Genomic DNA, 19,954 nt, shown 5'->3' with positions numbered 1-19,954 from the left:
GATGAACATTAGGATAGCCTAGTGGTGGTAGCTTCGGCTTGTGGAGCTAGCACCTAGGGGAGGAGGTTAGGGATTGAACCTTGTCGTACGCATTGTGTGTGTTATTTATTCTGTACTCACCCGTGGGTTGTCCAGATGGTTAGGGCGAACTGAGCATTGTGTGGATTAGACGTACGATCTCAGGTTTGATTCCCCATCTGTGCATTTACAATTTAAGTGAAGATCATGGTGGTGAATTGCTGTGCTAAGCTAGCTTGGGCCGGCAACCCAAATCCGTCAGTTCTCTTGCTTCCCTTTCATGTTGTTGAATCCCTCTACACGTGGGGTCCACAACACTACCTTTTTCACACCTTTTCTCTGGCAAACAAACAGTTCACAGTTATAGAAAATCTTGTCAAATCTGGGTTTTAGATCCTCCATTTACTGGATTTTTTATTTTATTTTGTACAAACTCGTCCTTCCAAACTCTAGTTCTTGGAAAGCGTAGAATAGTTTTAGGCATAATTGAAACTGGGTCGTGCTTTGTTTCACTTCAATGGAGGGTAACCACCGAAAAGGCTATGCTTGGGCGATTTTAGCCGGATTTAACGCAGCCCTAGCTGCCATTGTTACAAAGCTATTCTTTTCTCAGGTACTTTTTCGATATATGAACTGATCAATCGATCAATGTTTCCAGATTCATCTCGCATTGGCAAGATATAGTTCGTTCTGTGTGGGTCTGTCGTTTGGATGGCTCTTTGAGGCAACAATTATGATATTGTTTTCCAGTAATATTTCTTTTTTCCCCCCATTTTCTGAATTGTTTTGTTTGTTTAAAATAAAATGGTGTTCCACATTTGTTACTGTATTGATGTTTTCTTATTTTGATGAGTTACTTTCTTGCCAAGCTATGAGATTAAATTATATAATCTAGGTTTTCTGTCTCGGAATGAGTATAATCAATCTGAAGCAGAAGCTAACCTTATCTAACTAGTGGGTTGAGACTTGAGAGGACTTCTCCACATGAGACTGCCAGAGTTCTTTCACTGATCAGCAGGGTTTGTAATGTTCAAAGTAATTTTCATGTTCACAATTTCTGGGTTTTAAAATGGGGAGAAAAAAGCCCTGATCAGTATAGTATACATAACGTTTTGCCAACTTCTTGGGTTTGGCTACACGGCCCTTGTTCTTTCATGCCACTTTATTTGTCTATTATAAATTCAGATTCACATTCATAATTCACAACCCTCTGATGAACATGGTATATTGGGGCCAACTTTTAGGGTTTGTCTCAATGCATTGCATTTTTCCTGTGATTCATGCAACATGAGAATAAGCGTGGTGTAAGAGTGTTGCGTAATAATTGAGATTGTAAAGAAATGCATAGTGGTAATATGAGTCTTAGTATTTCTTGGTGTCATAAAGCTTGTATGGGCATTAGTGTTTTACTTGGTGTGGTAAGAGGTTTCCTATCTATTTGTTATTTGATTTCTTTTATAAACCTTATTTAAATCAGTCAAAATATTTACTAGCAATCTTTACTTCTGTTCGTCTGACCTAGAAATTTAATAAATCAATACCAAATCCCTTTCAAATTATTGTGAATCCACTTGTGACAGTCTGCTTTTAACCGCTTTGCAATATGTGCCATTGACAAACAAATTAGGTCAGTATGGTTGTGGCCCTGGGTATTTAGATTTCCTTTATCTGCATAGTAGTGCAAAAGGCTTACGTATCACATTTAGCATAAAGAGAAATGTTAGAACTAACAATGAAAATTGTCTTCAACTAACCCTCGATTTTGATGGTAGTAAGAGAAAGAAGCATTTTGGGCTACAGAAAGTGTAAACAACAGGGCATTCACAGTTTAGGGTGAAATTAAAGCTAGGTTTTGATGGCTAGTGAAAGCTGAAGATGTGAGTTTATAGAAGTTAGCTATGGAGTGTTTTTTTATGAGATTTTGCGGAGAGAAATGGTATAAAGTGGGTGGTTATAGAGCTTAAAAGAAAACTGCTGAAACAGAACTAGGAAATTGAAAATAGAAGAGAAAAAGATAATTCACCTAGTGATCCATCTAGGGGTGAAGGAGTTAGAGGCAAGAAATCTAACTCTTAAAATCATAAGTAAGCCACCTTAATATTGCATTATTGCTAAAGGCTCCAGCGTATCGTGTAGAGAAATCCATATCCACCACGATGAATTCACACGGTAATAGCTCACATGCTAAAGAAAATTTCGTTCATTATATATATTTCATTCAAAAGTAAAACTGTATATGTATAATGTGCCAAATCCCTTAAGGGTCAAGTAACTAGTTACTTGTGTAAGTTGGTAACTAGTTATTATCATTTAACTACCTGGATAGTTATTTACTACCAAACTAGAAACTTCCTCCACCTTGACATTGCTAGCTATCCTCATTTAACACCTCTAATTACAAATATAGAAAAAATGCAGCTTTGACTGAAAATAACTCCTAGGTTATTAATTCTATAACAAAGCACTTACAACCATCGATACCACTTAATAAACCCTACTCAATGACATAAAGATAAACAGAAAACGGTGCCCATATGAACCCCACAAATTGGAAAATGCAAATCTGGTCTGCGGCAGTGTTTGGCTCCTCATTATGGAAGCTAGCCATGCATTGACCCCCATACCTCCATTCTCTAGAATACATGCCAGTCTTCACTAGGTGCTATTTTGAAACAGGTTTAACCATTGGCATCATAATTTATTTGATGCATATCATGTTGTAAAATGGGTACAAGGGTAGAATTGTCTCATAGGGTGTTTTGGTCTTTTATTTATTCTAGATTGTTCTCCATATTATAAATAAAAATGGCCTGTGTCCCATTGGACACAAGACACCATTCAAATCAACATGGTATTGGAACTTAGATCCGAACCCTAAGACCTCTCCATCTTGCTTCTTTCCTCTTTTCTTTCTCGATTTCAGCAATCAGCACCTCCTAGCACCTCTCTCTCTCTTTCTCTCTCTCTCTCTCCCCTCTTCTCTCTCTCTCTTCTCCTTGCCTTGGTTCTCTCTCTTGGTGGTGTCTCCTTAAACCACCGAGAGCCTTTTATAGTCCCTTCCTTTCCTTTTTTGGGCTCTCAGATTCCATCTCAATTTACCAGTGATCTGAGAAGACCCAACTAGTTCCTAGCTTTATCCATTTTTCTGGGTTTTTTTCCCTGATGGATTTTTTATGTCAGGGTTCTTCGTTGTTTGTTGCACCGATTGACTTTGAAGATGACTTCTTTGGATGCTGCCTACCTAATTTGTGGCCTGTGCTCGGCACCTTCTTAGGAGACCTTCCCATACAAAGTCGATTTTTTAGGGTTTTACCCTTGTCAATTTTTGGATCTCAGGGTTTTCTTCCTAGCTTTTTGGTGCTCTTGCTACCTGCGCTGGGTGATTAGGCTTGTCTTCATCCTTTTAGGACCCCTTTAAGTGGGTCAATATGTCAGAGATCTCAATTGCATCCATTGATGGTGATTCTAGCAACCTTCCTACTTTCCTTGCGTGTGCTATCAAGCTTGATGGTACAAATTATTTGATGTGGTCTTGCTCATGCCTCCTCTCTATCAAATGCCGTGGCCTTTATGGTATCTTACAGGAGACACAAAGTGGCCTACTACACCAGGTAAGACTATTGATAAATGGGAATGTGAAAATTCTCTTGTTATAGCCTTCCTCGTCAACTCTATGGAGCCACAGATTGCTCATGGCTATCTAGTTCTTGACTCTACTACGAAGATATGGAAGGCTGCCCAGGACACTTATTCCTAGGTTAGGAATGATGCACATGTCTTCAAACTCCACGAGAAGATTATAAGCTCAAACACAGAAAATTGACTCTGTCACTGTCGTACTCTGAGTGACATTGCTTGTGGAAGGAGTTGGATTTTTATGAGGAATTCATGCCTAACACTCCGGATGATGTTACCCAATTCAGGAAGAGAAAAGACAAGATTCAAGTGTATGATTTATTGGCAGGTCTGAATGTTGTGTATGATCAGATCCATACTCATGTGTTGAGTTGTGCTCCCTTTTCCACATTGGGACAATCTTATGCTATGTTACAGTTGGGGGACAGTTGTCGTACCACTATGTTACCACAACCTAGCTCTACTCAACTAGAGAGATCTGCTCTTGTTTCTGGCACTCAGCCTCACAGTGATGCCACATGATCTGATGGTCTTTCTACCAAAGTCCCTGTGAAGTGTAACTGTTGTGGCAAGGAGCGTCATACTAAGGAGCATTGCTGGAAACTCCATGACCGCCCTACTGATGCTTCTTGTAAAGGTTGAAGTAAATTTCAGTCAGGCTAATCAGGCCAATCACACCAAAGCATCTGATTTTTCCTAGCATGCCTCCTTGTCCTCTAATGAGCTTCTTGCATTTCGACGTGATGCTGATCCGGGTTCCCAAAAAGCTGGAATCGTATCACCTATGGGCCCACAATTAATAACTAAGCCAGCTTTCAAAGTAGTGGCATTCTTGTAAATAATGTAAACAATATAAGGTTCCTTAGGTAGAGCCAAATTACTTGGGGACAATAAGGAATTAAAGAGTGAAGTAAGGGTAATTCTGCAAACTTGGTAAAGAGGGGGTGTATTTAATAAAGGACTTAAAGGTTGGATGGGCTTATCTGTAATAACCAGAAATCAGATGCATAAACAATAGAAGACCTGTCTTCTTCTTTCTCATGATGGAACTCAAGGCGGTACTCCAAACCTCAAGGGAAAAGATCTAGTCGCTGAGGAGTTTGATCGAGCAGCAAGCCTGGGTTCAGGCACCAACTCTCAGCCCCTATTGGAATCGATCAACAACCTGATGGCATAAAGAATCTGATGGAATCTGAAACCGGCGGAAGTAAGGGTTTCAGCCCAGTTGCAGATCTGGTTTCTCACCACAAAAGAGATGTGATGACCTGAGGTTCAAAGAGGGTGAGTCGCCTAGGCACAGGCTACCTTTGACCCAAATCCTAGGGTCAATCGATGGGAGACCAAGCTTTAGGGAAGCTTCCTTAAAGATCTGATATTGTTGCCCAGAACAGGAAAAGGGAAGAAAACAGAAATAATAAAGAGGAAGAAGAAGAAATAAAGAAGTAGGAGAATGGAAGAGAAGAGATTAGAAAATTTCAGAGGAGGAAGAAGGCATCGGCAGCCATGGTTTCAAACACAAAAATATTCTTCAATTTTCATTCAATTCTTCAAATCTGAAATCTTCTTCGTTATATGGGTATATAAAGAAAAATAAAACTATAACATTGGAAACTAACCTAAATTGGCAACTAAAATAAAAATTCAATCTTCCTACTAACTTGACCACACCATACACTAACAATAAAGGAAACAAATCAAATTACTAAGTCAATTCCAAAATTTCCCAAGCCTAATTGCATCACGACGTCTTCTAACTCGAATTGGGTCTGCTCAACCTGTCACTACTACATTTGCCCCAGTTGTTGCTACTGCTAATCCTGCATCAGGTACCCCTTTCTGTGGACATAGTGCATCTGTCTCTTCTTCCTTGTGGATTATCGATTCTGGGGCATTAGATCACATAGTCGGTTCTCTCCAACTATTTTCTTAATATAACCTGCTCAGGTAATGGCAGGGTCCGACTTGCTAATGAAACTCATTCCACTATCTCTGGAAGTGGTTCCATATGCTGTTCACCTACTTTGTCCCTTTCTTTTTTTTGCATGTCCTACCTTTTCCCACTAACTTGCTGTCCATTAGTAGTGTTACTTCCAATCTGAATTGGAAGTCATGTTTTTTTCCTGATCATTGTGTTTTTTAGGATTTGGTGACAAGAGCAATGATTGGCTCTGGTAGGATGCACAATGGTGTGTATCGCTTGATGATGGATCCTCTTCAGTCTCTAATCAGGCTCTTTAGACATCTTCGTCACCGCCCAACTTTTGAATAGGTACAGTGGCATCGCCGGTTGGGACATCCACCCTTGGGCACTTTAGCTAAGTTTTTTCTTTTTCTTCAAGCATTATAATTTTGAGTCATTTTTCTGTCACTGGTTTTCGATGGTTTGTCTCTTTTATTGACTGCCACTCTAGGACCACTTAGGTTTATATGCTATGCTCCAAGGGGGAAGTGTTTACATGTTTTCAACACTTACATTGTCTGGTGCAGACTCAGTATGCTACTGTTAATATTCTTCGAAATGATAATAGCCATGAATACTTCGAGGGATCCTTTTAGTCTTATTTTGCTGCTTATGTGATCATACATCAGACATGTTGTGTTATCACTCTAGCTCAGGATGGTATTGCTAAGAGGAAAAATCAACATTTGTTGGAGGTGGCGTGGTCCCTAATGTTTGAGATGCATGTTCCTCCCCAGTATTGGAGTAACGTAGTCCTTACTGCTGCCTTTCTCATCAATCGAATGCCCTCCCGATCTTCTTCAAAATTCTGCTGCATTTTTAGTCCTGCTAAAGGTCTTCGGCTATGCTTGCTATGCTCGTGACCATCATCCCCATGGGAAGTTTGATCTTCGTGGTCTTTGGTGCATTTTCTTAGGATATTTTGCAACCCAGAAGGGCTATCATTGTTATCATTCTCCATCTTGGCACTGGTTTGTGACTATGGATGTTGTCTTTAACAAGTCTGCCTGTTACACTCGTGCCTTAATCTGGTAAAATTTCAATTTTTGTCAATGGGTGATGCACCCAGCAGTGTTAGCTCTGCTACCTACTGGCTTGTAGCAATCTATTGCACAGAAGGGAGGAATGTCCCTTTATGTCAATGCGAAGGTTTCCGGTAAAACTGAAAGGGATTCAAACCTCGCAAGCCTTGGTGGTAAATGACCACATGCCACCCGACTTGACCCCCTTGCACGGTAGGGACATCACTAAAAGGCCATGCACAAGTCCCTAGGGAACCCCTAGGTGTTGGCAAAAATGGTTGAAAACCAGCAAAGTACAACCAATGTATAGTCCACCGGTAGCACTGGTTGGATAGTGACCTACCAGTGGACATCAATTGGTGGGTCTTGCTGTGGTGAAATGTATTATTTTCCCATGGGGCCTATTACATGCGTAGTGGCCTACTCCGCCCTTGCCCCAACACTACATAGACCTACCCCTTCTTCTTACACACATTGTGAGCCTAAGGTGGTGGTTGCAGTGGCTTGACACTAAGTTAAGCCATTTTGGCCAAAGCCCACTATATAGGCTAACAGACCCCAATGAGCCTTGCGTACAAATAGGGAGAAGGTGAGCCTTAAGAAACCATAGCTTGAAAATCACGATAGAGGAGAGAAGGAAGTAGAAAAAGAAGGAGAAGTGGGAAGAGAGGAAGGAAGGAGAAGAGGACCTTCGGCCACTCTCTATTGTTGTCGGTTGCTTCCAAATGTAAGGGAACCCCTTCCCAACCTCGTTCCTCTTCCATTTTGGGTTTGGGGTAGGTAGAAAATCGGGGTTTTGTCGGGTTGGAGGGGTACACCTCGACCTTGGCAACTTTTTTATGGCTGAAGTAGGTAAATTACACTCTCCTATGCATTTCCTGAGCTCAAAGGGCTACCCGAGCTCTGGGAGCATTTTGCACAAAATGAGGGTTTAGGTCGAAAAATTGACCTAACTCTCAAATGGCTCAATGGAAACACGATCAGACGGACTTAATAGAAGGTGGGAAGACCCTCTACAAACTCCACGGAACAAATCCCGACAAGCGGATCTAAGACGGTGCGGCCCCAAAAGTGTACAACAGTTTTGGGTAGCTACCGGTAGATAAACACTGGTAGGTCCACTACCAACCGGTGCCTATCAACCAGTGGGTCTGTTGATCCAAACCAACCTCTATTCATAACACCGGTAGCAAGCACCAGTTGAAACAGACACCCACTGGTGGACACTACTGGTGGGACAGACCTTAATTGGCCTCTGTCCATCTCACTGGTAGGATAGACACTTGCCGATGGCACCTACTGGTGGACCATACTGAACTGCACTTTTGAAATTTTGGGGATTTTGATGGACCTTCTAGGGGACCCTCTTAGACACCTTTTGACACATTTTAACGCTCGTTTGCCCTTGCAACTAGGATAGAGATATTCACATCCGGTGAGGCCTAGTGGAATTTGATTCGGGCATTCATATTTGGGGATATAACTCACCAGTCTACAGACTAGGTGAGTGGTGGTCTGAACTTATTTTGAAGTGTTATATATATATAAGTGATATAGGGCCATTGCAAGCATGTATTTTATGATATTTATAACATGTATGCTCTATTGAACTGTATGAAATGTTGATATTGTTGAATGTTGTGTCTGCGTGGGATTCGGTGTGGCTGAGGAAAATTTTGGTACCGTGATCACCATAGTGTGGATTGCATCATGCATTTGAGTGTGCATTAGTTCAGGCTTGGATATGGAATGCAGTGTGGTTGATGGGAATTCTGATACTGTTTGGCCATCCTAACTGTATGTATGCTAGTCTAGGTGTGGACATGGAATGCACTATAGCTGATGAGAATTTCGGTACCGTATGGCCATACTAATTGTATCATTATGAAAGACATGTTGTGGTTAGGTATAACTATGCTGTGTTATGATCCCTTGTTAACAGGGGGTGAGGTGTCAGATAACCCACCGTAGCCTTTTGTATATTATTCCGCTGCAATTATTTAGTTTGGTTTCGTTTGTTGGTTGTGACGGTTAAGGTATTGCTATTAGAGATCCCGGTAGAGATATAGGACGGTTGAGCGTCCTAGTCACACCGCATGTATTCTAGCGAGAATGGTGTGTGACACTGCTGCCTACTACCCTATGCCACCTCTTTAGGGGAGCCTTCTTCCACAGCGTAAGATGTGCCGCCTCTTGAACTTGTTACTCCACCGTCCGTTTCAACGACGTTATTCAGGGGGAGGCTGACCCTCTGAGTCTAGTCCGACCACAATCAGAGATTGAGTTTATATTCGCAGACAGCAGATGCACCTACTCTACCACAACAGTTCCCGCCTCTAGATGTTGATCCGACTCCGTTGGACCCTGGTAATCCCTCATTTGATGTTGATCCTACTCTTGATTTACCTATTGCTGTTTGCAAAAGGTACTAGGTCCTACACTTTACATCCTAGTACTAAAAATGTTTCTTATGAGTCACTTTGTCCCTCCTACTATAGTTTTGTGTCCTCACTATCCTTTGTTTCTATTCCCCAGACTTAGCAAGAAGCTATTGCTATATCACATTGGTAGGCATCTATGGTTGAGGAGATGCAGGCCCTATGGAAGAATGACATGTGGGATCTGGTTCGTCTTCCCTTACAGAAGAAGACGATTGGTTGTAAGTGGGTCTTCACAGTTAAGCCAAAAGTAGATGGTACAATGAATCGCTATAAGACAAAACTTGTTGCCAAGGGCTTCACTCAGACATATGAGATCGATTATCAGGAGACATTTGCACCAGCGGCTAAGATGAATACCATCCGTGTTAGTTTGTGTGTAGTCAACATAGGCTGGGATCTTTAACAGCTGGATGTGAAGAATGTGTTCCTTCATGGAGAACTTGAGGAGATTTATATGGACATTCCTCCTGGGTTTACGAGCTCTAAAACCCAAGGGAAGGTGTGCAAGCTGAAGCGTGCATTGTATGGGATTTAAGCAATCGCCTTGTGGTTGGTTTGGCATTTCCACAAAGCTATGGTTTCGATAAGCTACTCTCTGAGAAGCTGACCATATGCTGTTAATTAAAGGATCAGGATGAAAGATTACCCTTTTGATCGTCTATGTAGATGATATTATCGTCACAAGAGAGGATTGGGAAGAAATTTCTTGCCTCAAAATATATCTGGGAAAGGAATTCGAAATAAAGGATCTAGGACAGCTTTGTTAAATTTATTGGTATTGAAGTTGCCAGATCATCTAGTGGCATCTATTTGTCTCAACGAAAGTATGACCTTTTTTCTGAGACTGGTATGTTGGGTGACAAGCCAGCCGATACTTCAATTGATGGTAACACTCACCTAGTTAGCAAGGAAGGCGATCCAAAGGATAAGGGACAATATTAGAGATCGGTCGAACAATTGATTTACCTCTCTCATACTCACCTTGACATTGCATATGCCATCAGTTTGGTTAGCTAGTATATGCATGATCCTTACTCCTCACATATGAAAGCAATGTTGCGTATTCTCCTTGACCTGAAATCTGCTCCAGGTCATGGATTCTTTTTTCTCCTCATAATCATCTTCGAGTTGAGGCCTACACAGATGCTGATTGAGCAGGTTCTCTTGATGACTGTAGGTCTACCACAGGTTATGGCACCTTTGTTGGTGGTAACCTTGTTACTTGGAGGAGTAAGAAGCAACTTGTTTCTGGGTAGAATGCTGAAGTCGAGTTTCGTGGTATGGCATTTGTGAGCTTTTATGGCTTCAGGGTCTTATCATAGATTTGGCTGTCCTCATTACCCTCCCTATGAAGCTTTTCTGTGACAACAAATTTGCCATCAGCATTGCTCACAACGTAGTCCAGCATAATCGGACAAAACATATGGAAATTGATCGTCACTTCATCTGAGAGAAGTTGGATTCAGGTCTTATCTGCTTGCCTTTTGTTCCATTAATGAACAACTGGTTGATATATTTACTAAAGGCCTTAGTAGTAAAGTGTTTCATCCTATTGTTTCCTAGTTGGGTACTTGTGATACTGAAGAAATAGGGAGATGTGACTTGTGCCTTAAACTGACACAAGCCCCTTTATTAATAATAAGTAAAACCCTGAAGGGCTTACGGGTCCGTTTGGATAATACCCCTAAAACCCATTAACAGAATAATCCATTATTACTCCCCCTCAAGTTGGTGCATGAATATCACACATGCCCAACTTCCACAAAATAAAATTAACAGATTTACTATTAAGTCCCTTAGTAAGAATATCTGCTAACTGATTTTCACTTCTCACAAAAGGAATGCATATGAGGCCTTGCTCCAACTTATACTTGATGAAGTGTCTATCAATCTCCACATGTTTGGTACGGTCGTGTTGGATTGGACTATGTGCAATGCTGATGGCTAATTTATTATCATTGTACAACAACATTGGCAACTGAACGGATATAACCAGATCCTAAAGGAGATCATGTAACCAAAGTAACTCACATATACCATGTGTCATTGCCTGGAGTGCCAAAACTGACTGATTTTTATTGCGCCATGTAACCAGATTGCCACCAACAAATGAATTGTGGCTAGTACTGGAATGACGATCATCTGGAGGACCTGCCCAATCAGCATCAATATATGCCTTGGCCCTCATGTAATTTGAAGGGGAGAATAAAGTGCCATTCCCTATTCATAAAAAAAAAAAATGCTATTCCCTGGGGTAGTCTTCAAGTACCAAAGAAGGTGGCCTTTGTCCCATTAGACACAAGTCACCATTCCAATTAACATATCAAAATGTGAAAAGGGCTCACAAATCCAATTCCAAAATGCCAGCTAGAGCTGAATTGCATGGGGGCGACAAGAGAAGTGTAGGCATTCCCTTTTCTTATTCTCTGGTTTCAAATTGTTATTTTGGAATCACAATATAGGTTCTTATATGCTGTCTGGCTAAGAGAGTCTGTTTTTTCATTTGACAGATTTTCAGTAATCTCCAAAACCGATCTCTTGTTGGGGATTATATTATATATTATAACTTCCAGTCCATATATTTAGAATTTTGCGTCTTAATTAGTTTTTTTTTTTAAGAGGAGTTTCTAAAGTTTGGACAAGCAACTTAGTGTGGTTCTTTTGTAACTACAGTTATGGTAGGAGTTTGCTAGTATATTTGGTTTCCAATTATAAGAGTTGGTGTACTTCTCTCCTCACTTTATAAGATGATTACTTGCATCTCGACAATTTACTCTTGTTGTGTGGACTCATGCTATCAGATAGACTCCATAGGTTTATCATTAGGAGGCCTATATTCTAAGAAAAATAATGAGGCTTATTGCTTCTCCATTAATTATGCTAATTGCCATTCCCCATGACCAGAAATATTCATGGATTTGTTTGCAGCAACCATGCACAAATCCTGTTAATTTGGTTAAGAATCCCCCCAAAAAATCAAAGAATCGTTTTCCTTTGTCTTTGGCAAAGTAGGGATTGAATCTTGTTATCATCATTATCATGTTACCATTTCTCTTGGAACCTTATTTAGAACTTGTATCATTGGGTATATATTTATTGATTTTTCATTGGGTAAATAATAAAATTAAACCTTTGAACCTTTGTTTACTCATTTTCTTGGCATCTAACTGTGAATTTAACTTCTCTTTCTCAGCTTATCAAATATGGCCTGGTCATATTCTTCAATGTGATAATGTGGGGATGCTACATCAATAGCTTGAAAGCACTGTCATCTCTGCAAGCTACAGTCACAAACTTTGCCACTAACTTTCTCTCTTCAGGTCTGGCAGGGTTCCTACTTTTTGAGGAATCATTATCTCCACAGGTAATATAACAAAGAGTGCTAGCAATCTATCCAGTTCTTAATTATTCATACCCAAAAAAATGAAAATGTCTTGCAGTGAAAGAAGAATTTTGTTGATTTTCAGCGATGGTGGTGTTGTTAATGTTACATTGTACCCATCCTACACAGGCGAAGATTCCCTGAACCAAAGCCTCAGTAATGCTTGATGTAGAGAAGTTTCAGTGCAATGATTTTTGTTTTGTTGTTGGATAAGTTTAATATTTTCTTGCTTTTTTTTTTGGTTGTTGAAATAAAAAATAATTAAAACTTACTGCACTTGTTTCCCTCCAAAACATACTTTCTCCATTTCTTTTCCCATCCAAAAGTTGCCTGGCGTAGTAACTCTGACAGTATATAGTTTCCCAAGTAATAGCAGCTTAATTCTTCTTGAACATGCCCTCGGCAGTTTACATCTCATTTTAAATTGATACAATGTAATTCAACTATCTCTTTTGGTTGTCCATGTTGTAACAAAGCAGGATCTGTAACCAATAACTGTAATAGGAGAAAAAGAGAAGAGAGATGAGAGAGATTGAGGGAGAAGAAGAGAAGATGGTAAGACTGCCAAGAAGAGGGCAGCCGATTGTCTTATGGCTTCCTCCTTCATTGTATTATATATAAACAAAAGAGTTACACTAAATAAGGTAAGTAGTACCTTGTACAGCAAGACAACTAGAAAATACAAACATACTCTAATTAGGAAACTAACTAATAATAAAGCAACCTAGTCTAACTTGGAAAGGTTGGGACAAACCCCCAACTCGTGACTCACATATCTCAACACTCCCCCTCAAGCTTGAGTACACATATATCAAAGGAAAACTCCAGCTTGGACCAACAAGAATAGAACATCAAACACAACACTAGCCTTGAATAGCAGTTGTAGGCTCTAATGAGCATAGAGAGAGAACTCCAACCAATAATCATAAAGCCAATAGAAATATCAGTAGATAAAAACCATCGTGTGGAACCATCAGCAACAAACAAAACAGTTGGTTAAAAGCACCAACCGCAATCCACAAAATATCATATATATGTATAAGCAACAATAGCATCAAAGGCTCTTCCCAAGGAAGGCAAGGTAGTAAGTAGTAGTCAGCTCTGCAAAGGAGAATAGGCTCTTCTCAAAAGAAGGCAAGTAGTAGCTAAGGTAAGTAGTAGGCAATATAGGATACTAAACAGGTTGTTGTTTACCAAGTAATAGCATCAGGTTGCTAGGGACAAAGTAACATTAGGTTGCTGGGGACCAAGTAGCAGCCAAGTTCACGGTATCGGGTTTCGACCTCTGGGGAGACCAAAATTTTTGTGGAAACCTGGGAAATTTCGAGGATACTGAGGAATTTTTCCTGGTATGGTGGAAACTTAGGTTTCAACCCCCAAACAGTGTTTTTTTTATCTGATTTTTTGTGTACAACCTATTTTAAACATTTCTAACGCATCCATATCATTAGTTTCATAAAAAAAAACACAAAGTCTTACTTGTGTGGTGAACCAAAGGTTCGATAATCATTACGCTGACTTGTTGGCTTAAATTCTGAAACTTTACGACATAATGACTATATATAATCTACAATCTACATCAAAACATAAGACATAATCCAAATGATCCAAAATAGATAAAAATATTAGATCATCAATAGTTATCTATCAACACTGAACAGTAGTGACTCAATTAATCAACACTCGAAAGTAGTGACTCAATTCCAAGTAGAGTGTCTAGGCGGTTCCATCCAAGTAGTGACTCACTACCCTCAAGGCACTCATATTATCTTTTCTAACATTATTTAGTAAGCTATATATACCTTATATCATAAAAAATCAATATTGAACCACATCAAGTCGTTAAAATCAACATTTAGCCACATCAAATCATAAAAAATCAATATTAAGTCACATTAAGTTATAAAGAATCAACATTTAGAGAAATGCTCTTGTTCTATAATAAGTATGACTAGTCAAATGATTTTTATTTTTGTATGAGACTTTTTGTATTAGGTATAACATAAAACCAGCTTTCCAACAAGTCTAAGATTACTTAAATCTGAGTTGTAATGACATAGTTATGCTCCGGTCAAACTTATTTTAATGTGTGCGACTACTGTTAAAATTGCTTGAATGAAAATAATTTTAGGGATATCAAAACAAAATATTATTTTACCGGACTTTTGGTTTTTAGCAATGTTTTAACATTATAGGATTTATAAAAGTTTCATAATTGAGGAAAACCCCAGCATTTAAAATTTGAAAATCGCCCCTATAACCAAAATCCAGTTTTTGTTCTTGGATTGGGGGTTGACTTTTTATCCTTTAGGAATTTTATTTTTAAACTATTTTTATTAAATTCAAATAGGGGGTATTTCCTTATTTATGAATAATATCTTAAGTAAATGAAACAATGATATTTGGCATAAATAAGTGTCCAAAAATGAAAATCTCCATTGTTTCCCTAAGTTTCCCACACTTGGGAGAAAAAATGCACAAGAGAAGGTCGAAATTTCCCATACCAAAACATGGGAAACCTGATCGAAACCTGTCGAAACCAGGTCGAAATAGCTATTTTTTAAAATCCCCTAAGGTTTTGTTTCAACTTGGGTCGATACCTGCAAAGCATGTTAATTTCGCATGTTTCGCTCGAGTTCTCAAACCATGTTAGCAGCATTAGGTTGCTTGGAAAAGCAAGTAGTGGCATCAGGTTGCCGGGGTAAGTAGCAAATTAAGCAGACAATATAAGAATTCCAATCGAGTACATAATAACTCCAATACTCAGTTGCAGCATCAGGTTGCTGATGACCAAGTAGCAGCATTAGGGTGCCGAGACCAAGGAGCAGATAAAGCAGACAATATAAGAACTCCAATCTCCCCACTTGGACAAACAATGTCCAAGAAGCAGCATCTCAGAGGATGAGTAAGCACAAATAATCTCATGATCAAGAGCATAAAAATAGTTTCCAATCTTCCTCGCAGCATAGCAAATAGGAACAAGGAATCTTCAACCACCATGTCATGACGGGTGGACATCAAATAAAATGGCCAATCAAGAGCAGCCGCAACCAATATCCTCCCTTAATAGCAATTAGAGCATCACTCTATGCAAGTACCCATCTTTTAAGAAAAAACATAGCACACCAAATTGATGCGATTTAAGAGTCCAAGACCCAAAATTGAGTGTTATCTGCCCACAAGTGGCAAATATGTAATTAATCCATGCAATCTTGGGATTGAAACGAATTATGGGTCTGCCCAAGGGTGGTAAAACACTGAAACCCAATTATTATGTAGTAGCAATCTGGTAATTAACCAGAATTTTTCATGGGGCTAATTTGGTAGTTAAAGAGGCAAAGGGACAGCAAGGGAATTAGTATTAATTAACAAGGGTTAAACTTGGAAGAGGAAACAAAATAAAGACAAGAGGGTATAATGACGTAAAGTGGGGGCAATATGGGAAACACAATAAAATGGAGATTTGTTGCCTTAAAAACTAGGTAACATGGGGAAGGAAAGATTAATGACGACACATGGGGGTGTTGATGGAAAGACAGTAAAGAAAAGGGAAAGAGGGGTAAATATGTGAAAACACAAGATAAAGAAAGTGATTCATATATGTAACCAGCAGCACAAAAGGCACATCGTGAGTGTCTAGGAAGTTACACAGTCACGCAAGAAGTAAGAGAGAAATGGAAGAAATTCTTCTTCCTTACGGAACCAGGGGAGAAACCAGTCCATCTCGAGATGGATTCCTTACGAAACCAGTCCATCTCGATGGCAGAAACCAGTACTTCCTTGCGAAACCAGCTACTGTCTTCAAACCTGGACAGCCAATGGTTCAAACTCATAAAACCAGAAGCAAATATAATGCGTGTGTAGGCTGCAATCGATACAAACTAGAAGACACAGGAACCAGCTGAATAACCTTCAAATCGATAAGGTCGAACCAATCAGTTTAGGGTTTTCAGCAATAGAAGAAAACCCATCTCAAGCAGTAGCAGATTGGGAAATCAGACACCCTTCAATGTAGCAAATCAGTAGTTTTTTTTTTTTTTTTTGGTGTGCAGGACATTTCTATGTAGAAGAACACTTTGATGTTGCTAAAGCAGAACCAGAAATTGATATCAACAATAGCAGAATTCCAACGATAACAGGAAATCGAAGTTCAGAAAAGGCAATAGCAGCAACAGCAGGGGGAACTCTTCAATGAGAACAGCAGTAGATACCATGTAACAAACCACCAGTAGCAAGAGACCTTGGAACGACTCCTCAAAACAGCTACTGGTTACAGCTCTGATACCATGTAACAAACCAGGATCGGTAACCAGTAACTGTAATAGAAGAGAGAGAAGAGAGAGAGATATTGAGGGAGAATAAGAGAAGAGGGTAAGACTGCCAGGAAGAGGGCAGCCGATTGTCTCATGGCTTCTCCTTCATTGTATTATATATAAACCAAAGAGTTACACTAAATGAGATAAGTACTACCTTGTACTGCAAGACAACTAGATAATAGAAACCTACTCTAATTGGGAAACTAACTAATAATAAAGCAAACTAATCTAACTTGGAAAGGTTGGGACAAACCACCCAACTCATGACTCACATATCTCAACACATGTCTTGTACAGCTCCTGCTTTTTTCTTCCCTATTCATGATTCACCAAGTTGATGAATGTGGAGCTAAACATAGAAAATCAATTAGACCTCAAATCAGTATTATCTTAGACTGGTTTACTTGATCACTGCAGCCCCCTGGCTTGATATTTACACTTTCCAAGTAGAACTTATGATTCAGAAAATTTTATCATGGGGCTAGGGGCTATTGAAACATGCAATAAATTTTTTCCCCTCCAAAGAAAATAAAAAAGATGCAGGCTGCGGTAAAAAACCCCCAGATTCAATTTGAGTTAAGAAAATCTATAGGAGATTACAGCAAGAAATTCGAAGCATGAAATTAAAGCAAACCTCTCATTGAAATCTATATGGAGATTACAACCTACAGACGGATGTGTTAGGAGAGAGGGTAGAAAGAGATCCTGTTATAGATAGGGGAAAGTGAACAAGCTTTCTTCCTGTTGCCTTTGTCATGTTTCATTCATATTCAACCCAGAAATAGCGGACTTGTCTGTTCTTATAGAAATATTAGTTGTTTAGAAACCACCACAAGTGTCCTTGCATTCTCAAGACAATGGAAGAAATAAAGAACCTCTGAAAATGATTGTTTGTTACAAACTTACAACTACTGTAATTCCCTCTAACCTCAATAGAATTGGTGATTAGTTTGGTTAATGTTTAGCCATTAATCTGTCATGGGTTTGCATTAAGCACTGCTGGTGCTGTAGACATTGATTAATAGTTGCATCTTTGATTGTAGTTTTTTTGTCTTCTAGTGGTTTGCAGGTGCTGCCCTTATTGTTCTTGGTGTTTTCATACTTAGCAAATCAAGCATAGAGAGAAAGGCTCACTCAGATTAGTGGTTTGTTTAATTCAGCTGCCTGAGTTCTGCCTCTCAAAGTTTTATACCCCAGGACCCTGTTTGCAACAGTCACAGTGTCAAAAGATCTCTAGCACCTGAAAATGTAAGTAAGAGGGCTTGAGGTGGAACATGGTGTTTATGGTTTTAGTTGGGTCTTTACCACATCATGGTGGCATGGTGATTGTGGATATCACAGGTTGTAGTTGGCTGAAGCATAATTTTCCTTGTATTTGATCTGTAAACCTATACCATGTTTCTGAGGACCATGAATAATCATGCAGCAACAGTGGACATAACCAAGGGAAGACTGAAGAATTATGTATTCATTCTCCAGTTTAGAGTTTGCCCTACTAGTGATACATGTTCTAATACTGGGAGTGTTGAGGATACAGAAACGGCAGTTGAAGGTAGAGGCAGCCCATCTTTAGAACAACAATATCATCAAATCTATTGGATGGTGCTATTGTGTAGTTTTATTATTGTTAACATATAAATGAGAGTTAATTTTTCTGATAATGTTGATACATACATTTAAATATTAGCAACTGAGCATTGCATTTAGTGCACACACTAGAATGAACCATTTCTGAAAACCATTGGCATTGTCCACAATGGTAGCCAGGTGGAGCCCAAGTAGTAGCAGGTACCACCCTCACTTAGATGGCTAAACCAAACCTTTGTACTAGCTGTTGAAAATACGAGGGGAAGTATAAGGTGGGTCATATAATTGTGAAGGGATCCAAATTTGACATTTGACCATTGTTTAATTTGTCCAACTGGTGCGCCACACATGGAAATCAAGGTGTAGGGACTTCTCCTTATGTAGACCATTAGATGTGGATCTTTTTGGCCTTGTTATTTAGGGAGCGGGTTTCAGCAGTCTTGAACTTGAAGTCCATTTCAACACGTCCAAATTGGTGGAAAACTTGTCCATAATAAAAAGGTGAAGGGTTGTTTGAGGGTAAGGCATTTCCTAAGCCATCTCACAATGTATTTTTTTATTCATGTTTTCAGGGAAGAAAAATAACAAAAATACCTGTGAGAGGGCGTAGGAAACGTCTGAGGCTCAGAGAGACTTCTACCTTTCCCTCCAATCATAAAATAAGAGGTTAAAATTTCAGGCCAATTTGTTATTGCCATGTGTTGCTATAGATTAAGGTTGCAACCTTGGACCTTAGCTTACTCCAAGCCCGCCTTGGCCCCGACTCAAATGCATAAAAACTTCAACAGAGGCCCTACACTATCGGGCTCAGCCCAGCCCAAGTTTACCCTGATTGGCCTGGGCCATGTTGGCCTTGATTGACCCTAATCTTGTTTTGCCATTTATTGTCTGGCTGACCCGAATACTTTTTAAGATTTATCCCAATTCATAGTTAGAATTATCCTTATTTCAAGTCAATTTACCCAACTATTAAGAAAAAAAAAAAAAAAAAAAAAAAAGATATATATCCATTTATCTCCTGGCAAACATGCTCAAAACATGTTTAAGCATATAATTATTCCCCATGCCAAGCTTAGTAACCTAAATGAGGGTTGGACTCAGTCCAAGGCCTCAACCCTGACTTAGCTCGGCGCAGTTGGACCAGACCTTAGCCTCAGGTTTGAAAATCTAACCCTAGCCTGCCCTCATGGTTAAAAATTCCGTTCCACACTCTCTTTGGGCTCAGGGCGAGCCGTGGTGGGTTTGGCTCACAGGGCCCAACTTACACCTCTAAAGTATAGACGATAGATGGTCTAGGATAGTTTGACAAGTCAAAATGGGTCAAAATAACCTAAACTAGAATAGTTGAAATGACGTGGATAAAAGCTTACACATTGCTGGTCATACGTTTGAGAAAGGCCACCAATTTGGTTAAATGGCTTATAAAAGGGTTCTTTAATCTATGAAATTTTAGTTTGTCAAATCATTAGTTCATACGACTGAAAAGTGATGGTGTCACAAAATGTGTTTTTGGTATGTGCATGTTGGAACATTTTTCTCTTCTAAATAAAACCTTGAAACTATTCTCAGGGGGAGACAAAATGCCATACCAT

At 39.5% G+C, this 19,954-nt stretch overlaps 1 protein-coding gene across 1 annotated transcript; it reads left to right on the top strand.

Moving 5' to 3' along the window:
- The first annotated feature begins 380 nt into the window (after window positions 1-380).
- Window positions 381-18,436, top strand: LOC122088278. The gene is made up of 3 exons (XM_042657479.1): window positions 381-631; window positions 12,271-12,441; window positions 17,835-18,436. Exons 1-3 carry the CDS (start codon window positions 536-538, stop codon window positions 17,916-17,918), a joined length of 351 nt encoding a protein of 116 aa, XP_042513413.1. The 5' UTR covers window positions 381-535; the 3' UTR covers window positions 17,919-18,436.
- The last annotated feature ends 1,518 nt before the right edge of the window (window positions 18,437-19,954 follow it).

Source organism: Macadamia integrifolia, chromosome 9 (assembly GCF_013358625.1).
Source record: "Macadamia integrifolia cultivar HAES 741 chromosome 9, SCU_Mint_v3, whole genome shotgun sequence".
NCBI classification, from domain to species: domain Eukaryota; kingdom Viridiplantae; phylum Streptophyta; class Magnoliopsida; order Proteales; family Proteaceae; genus Macadamia; species Macadamia integrifolia.
Note: the sequence above shows the minus strand (reverse complement) of the source record. Positions and strands in the feature narration are given on the sequence as shown.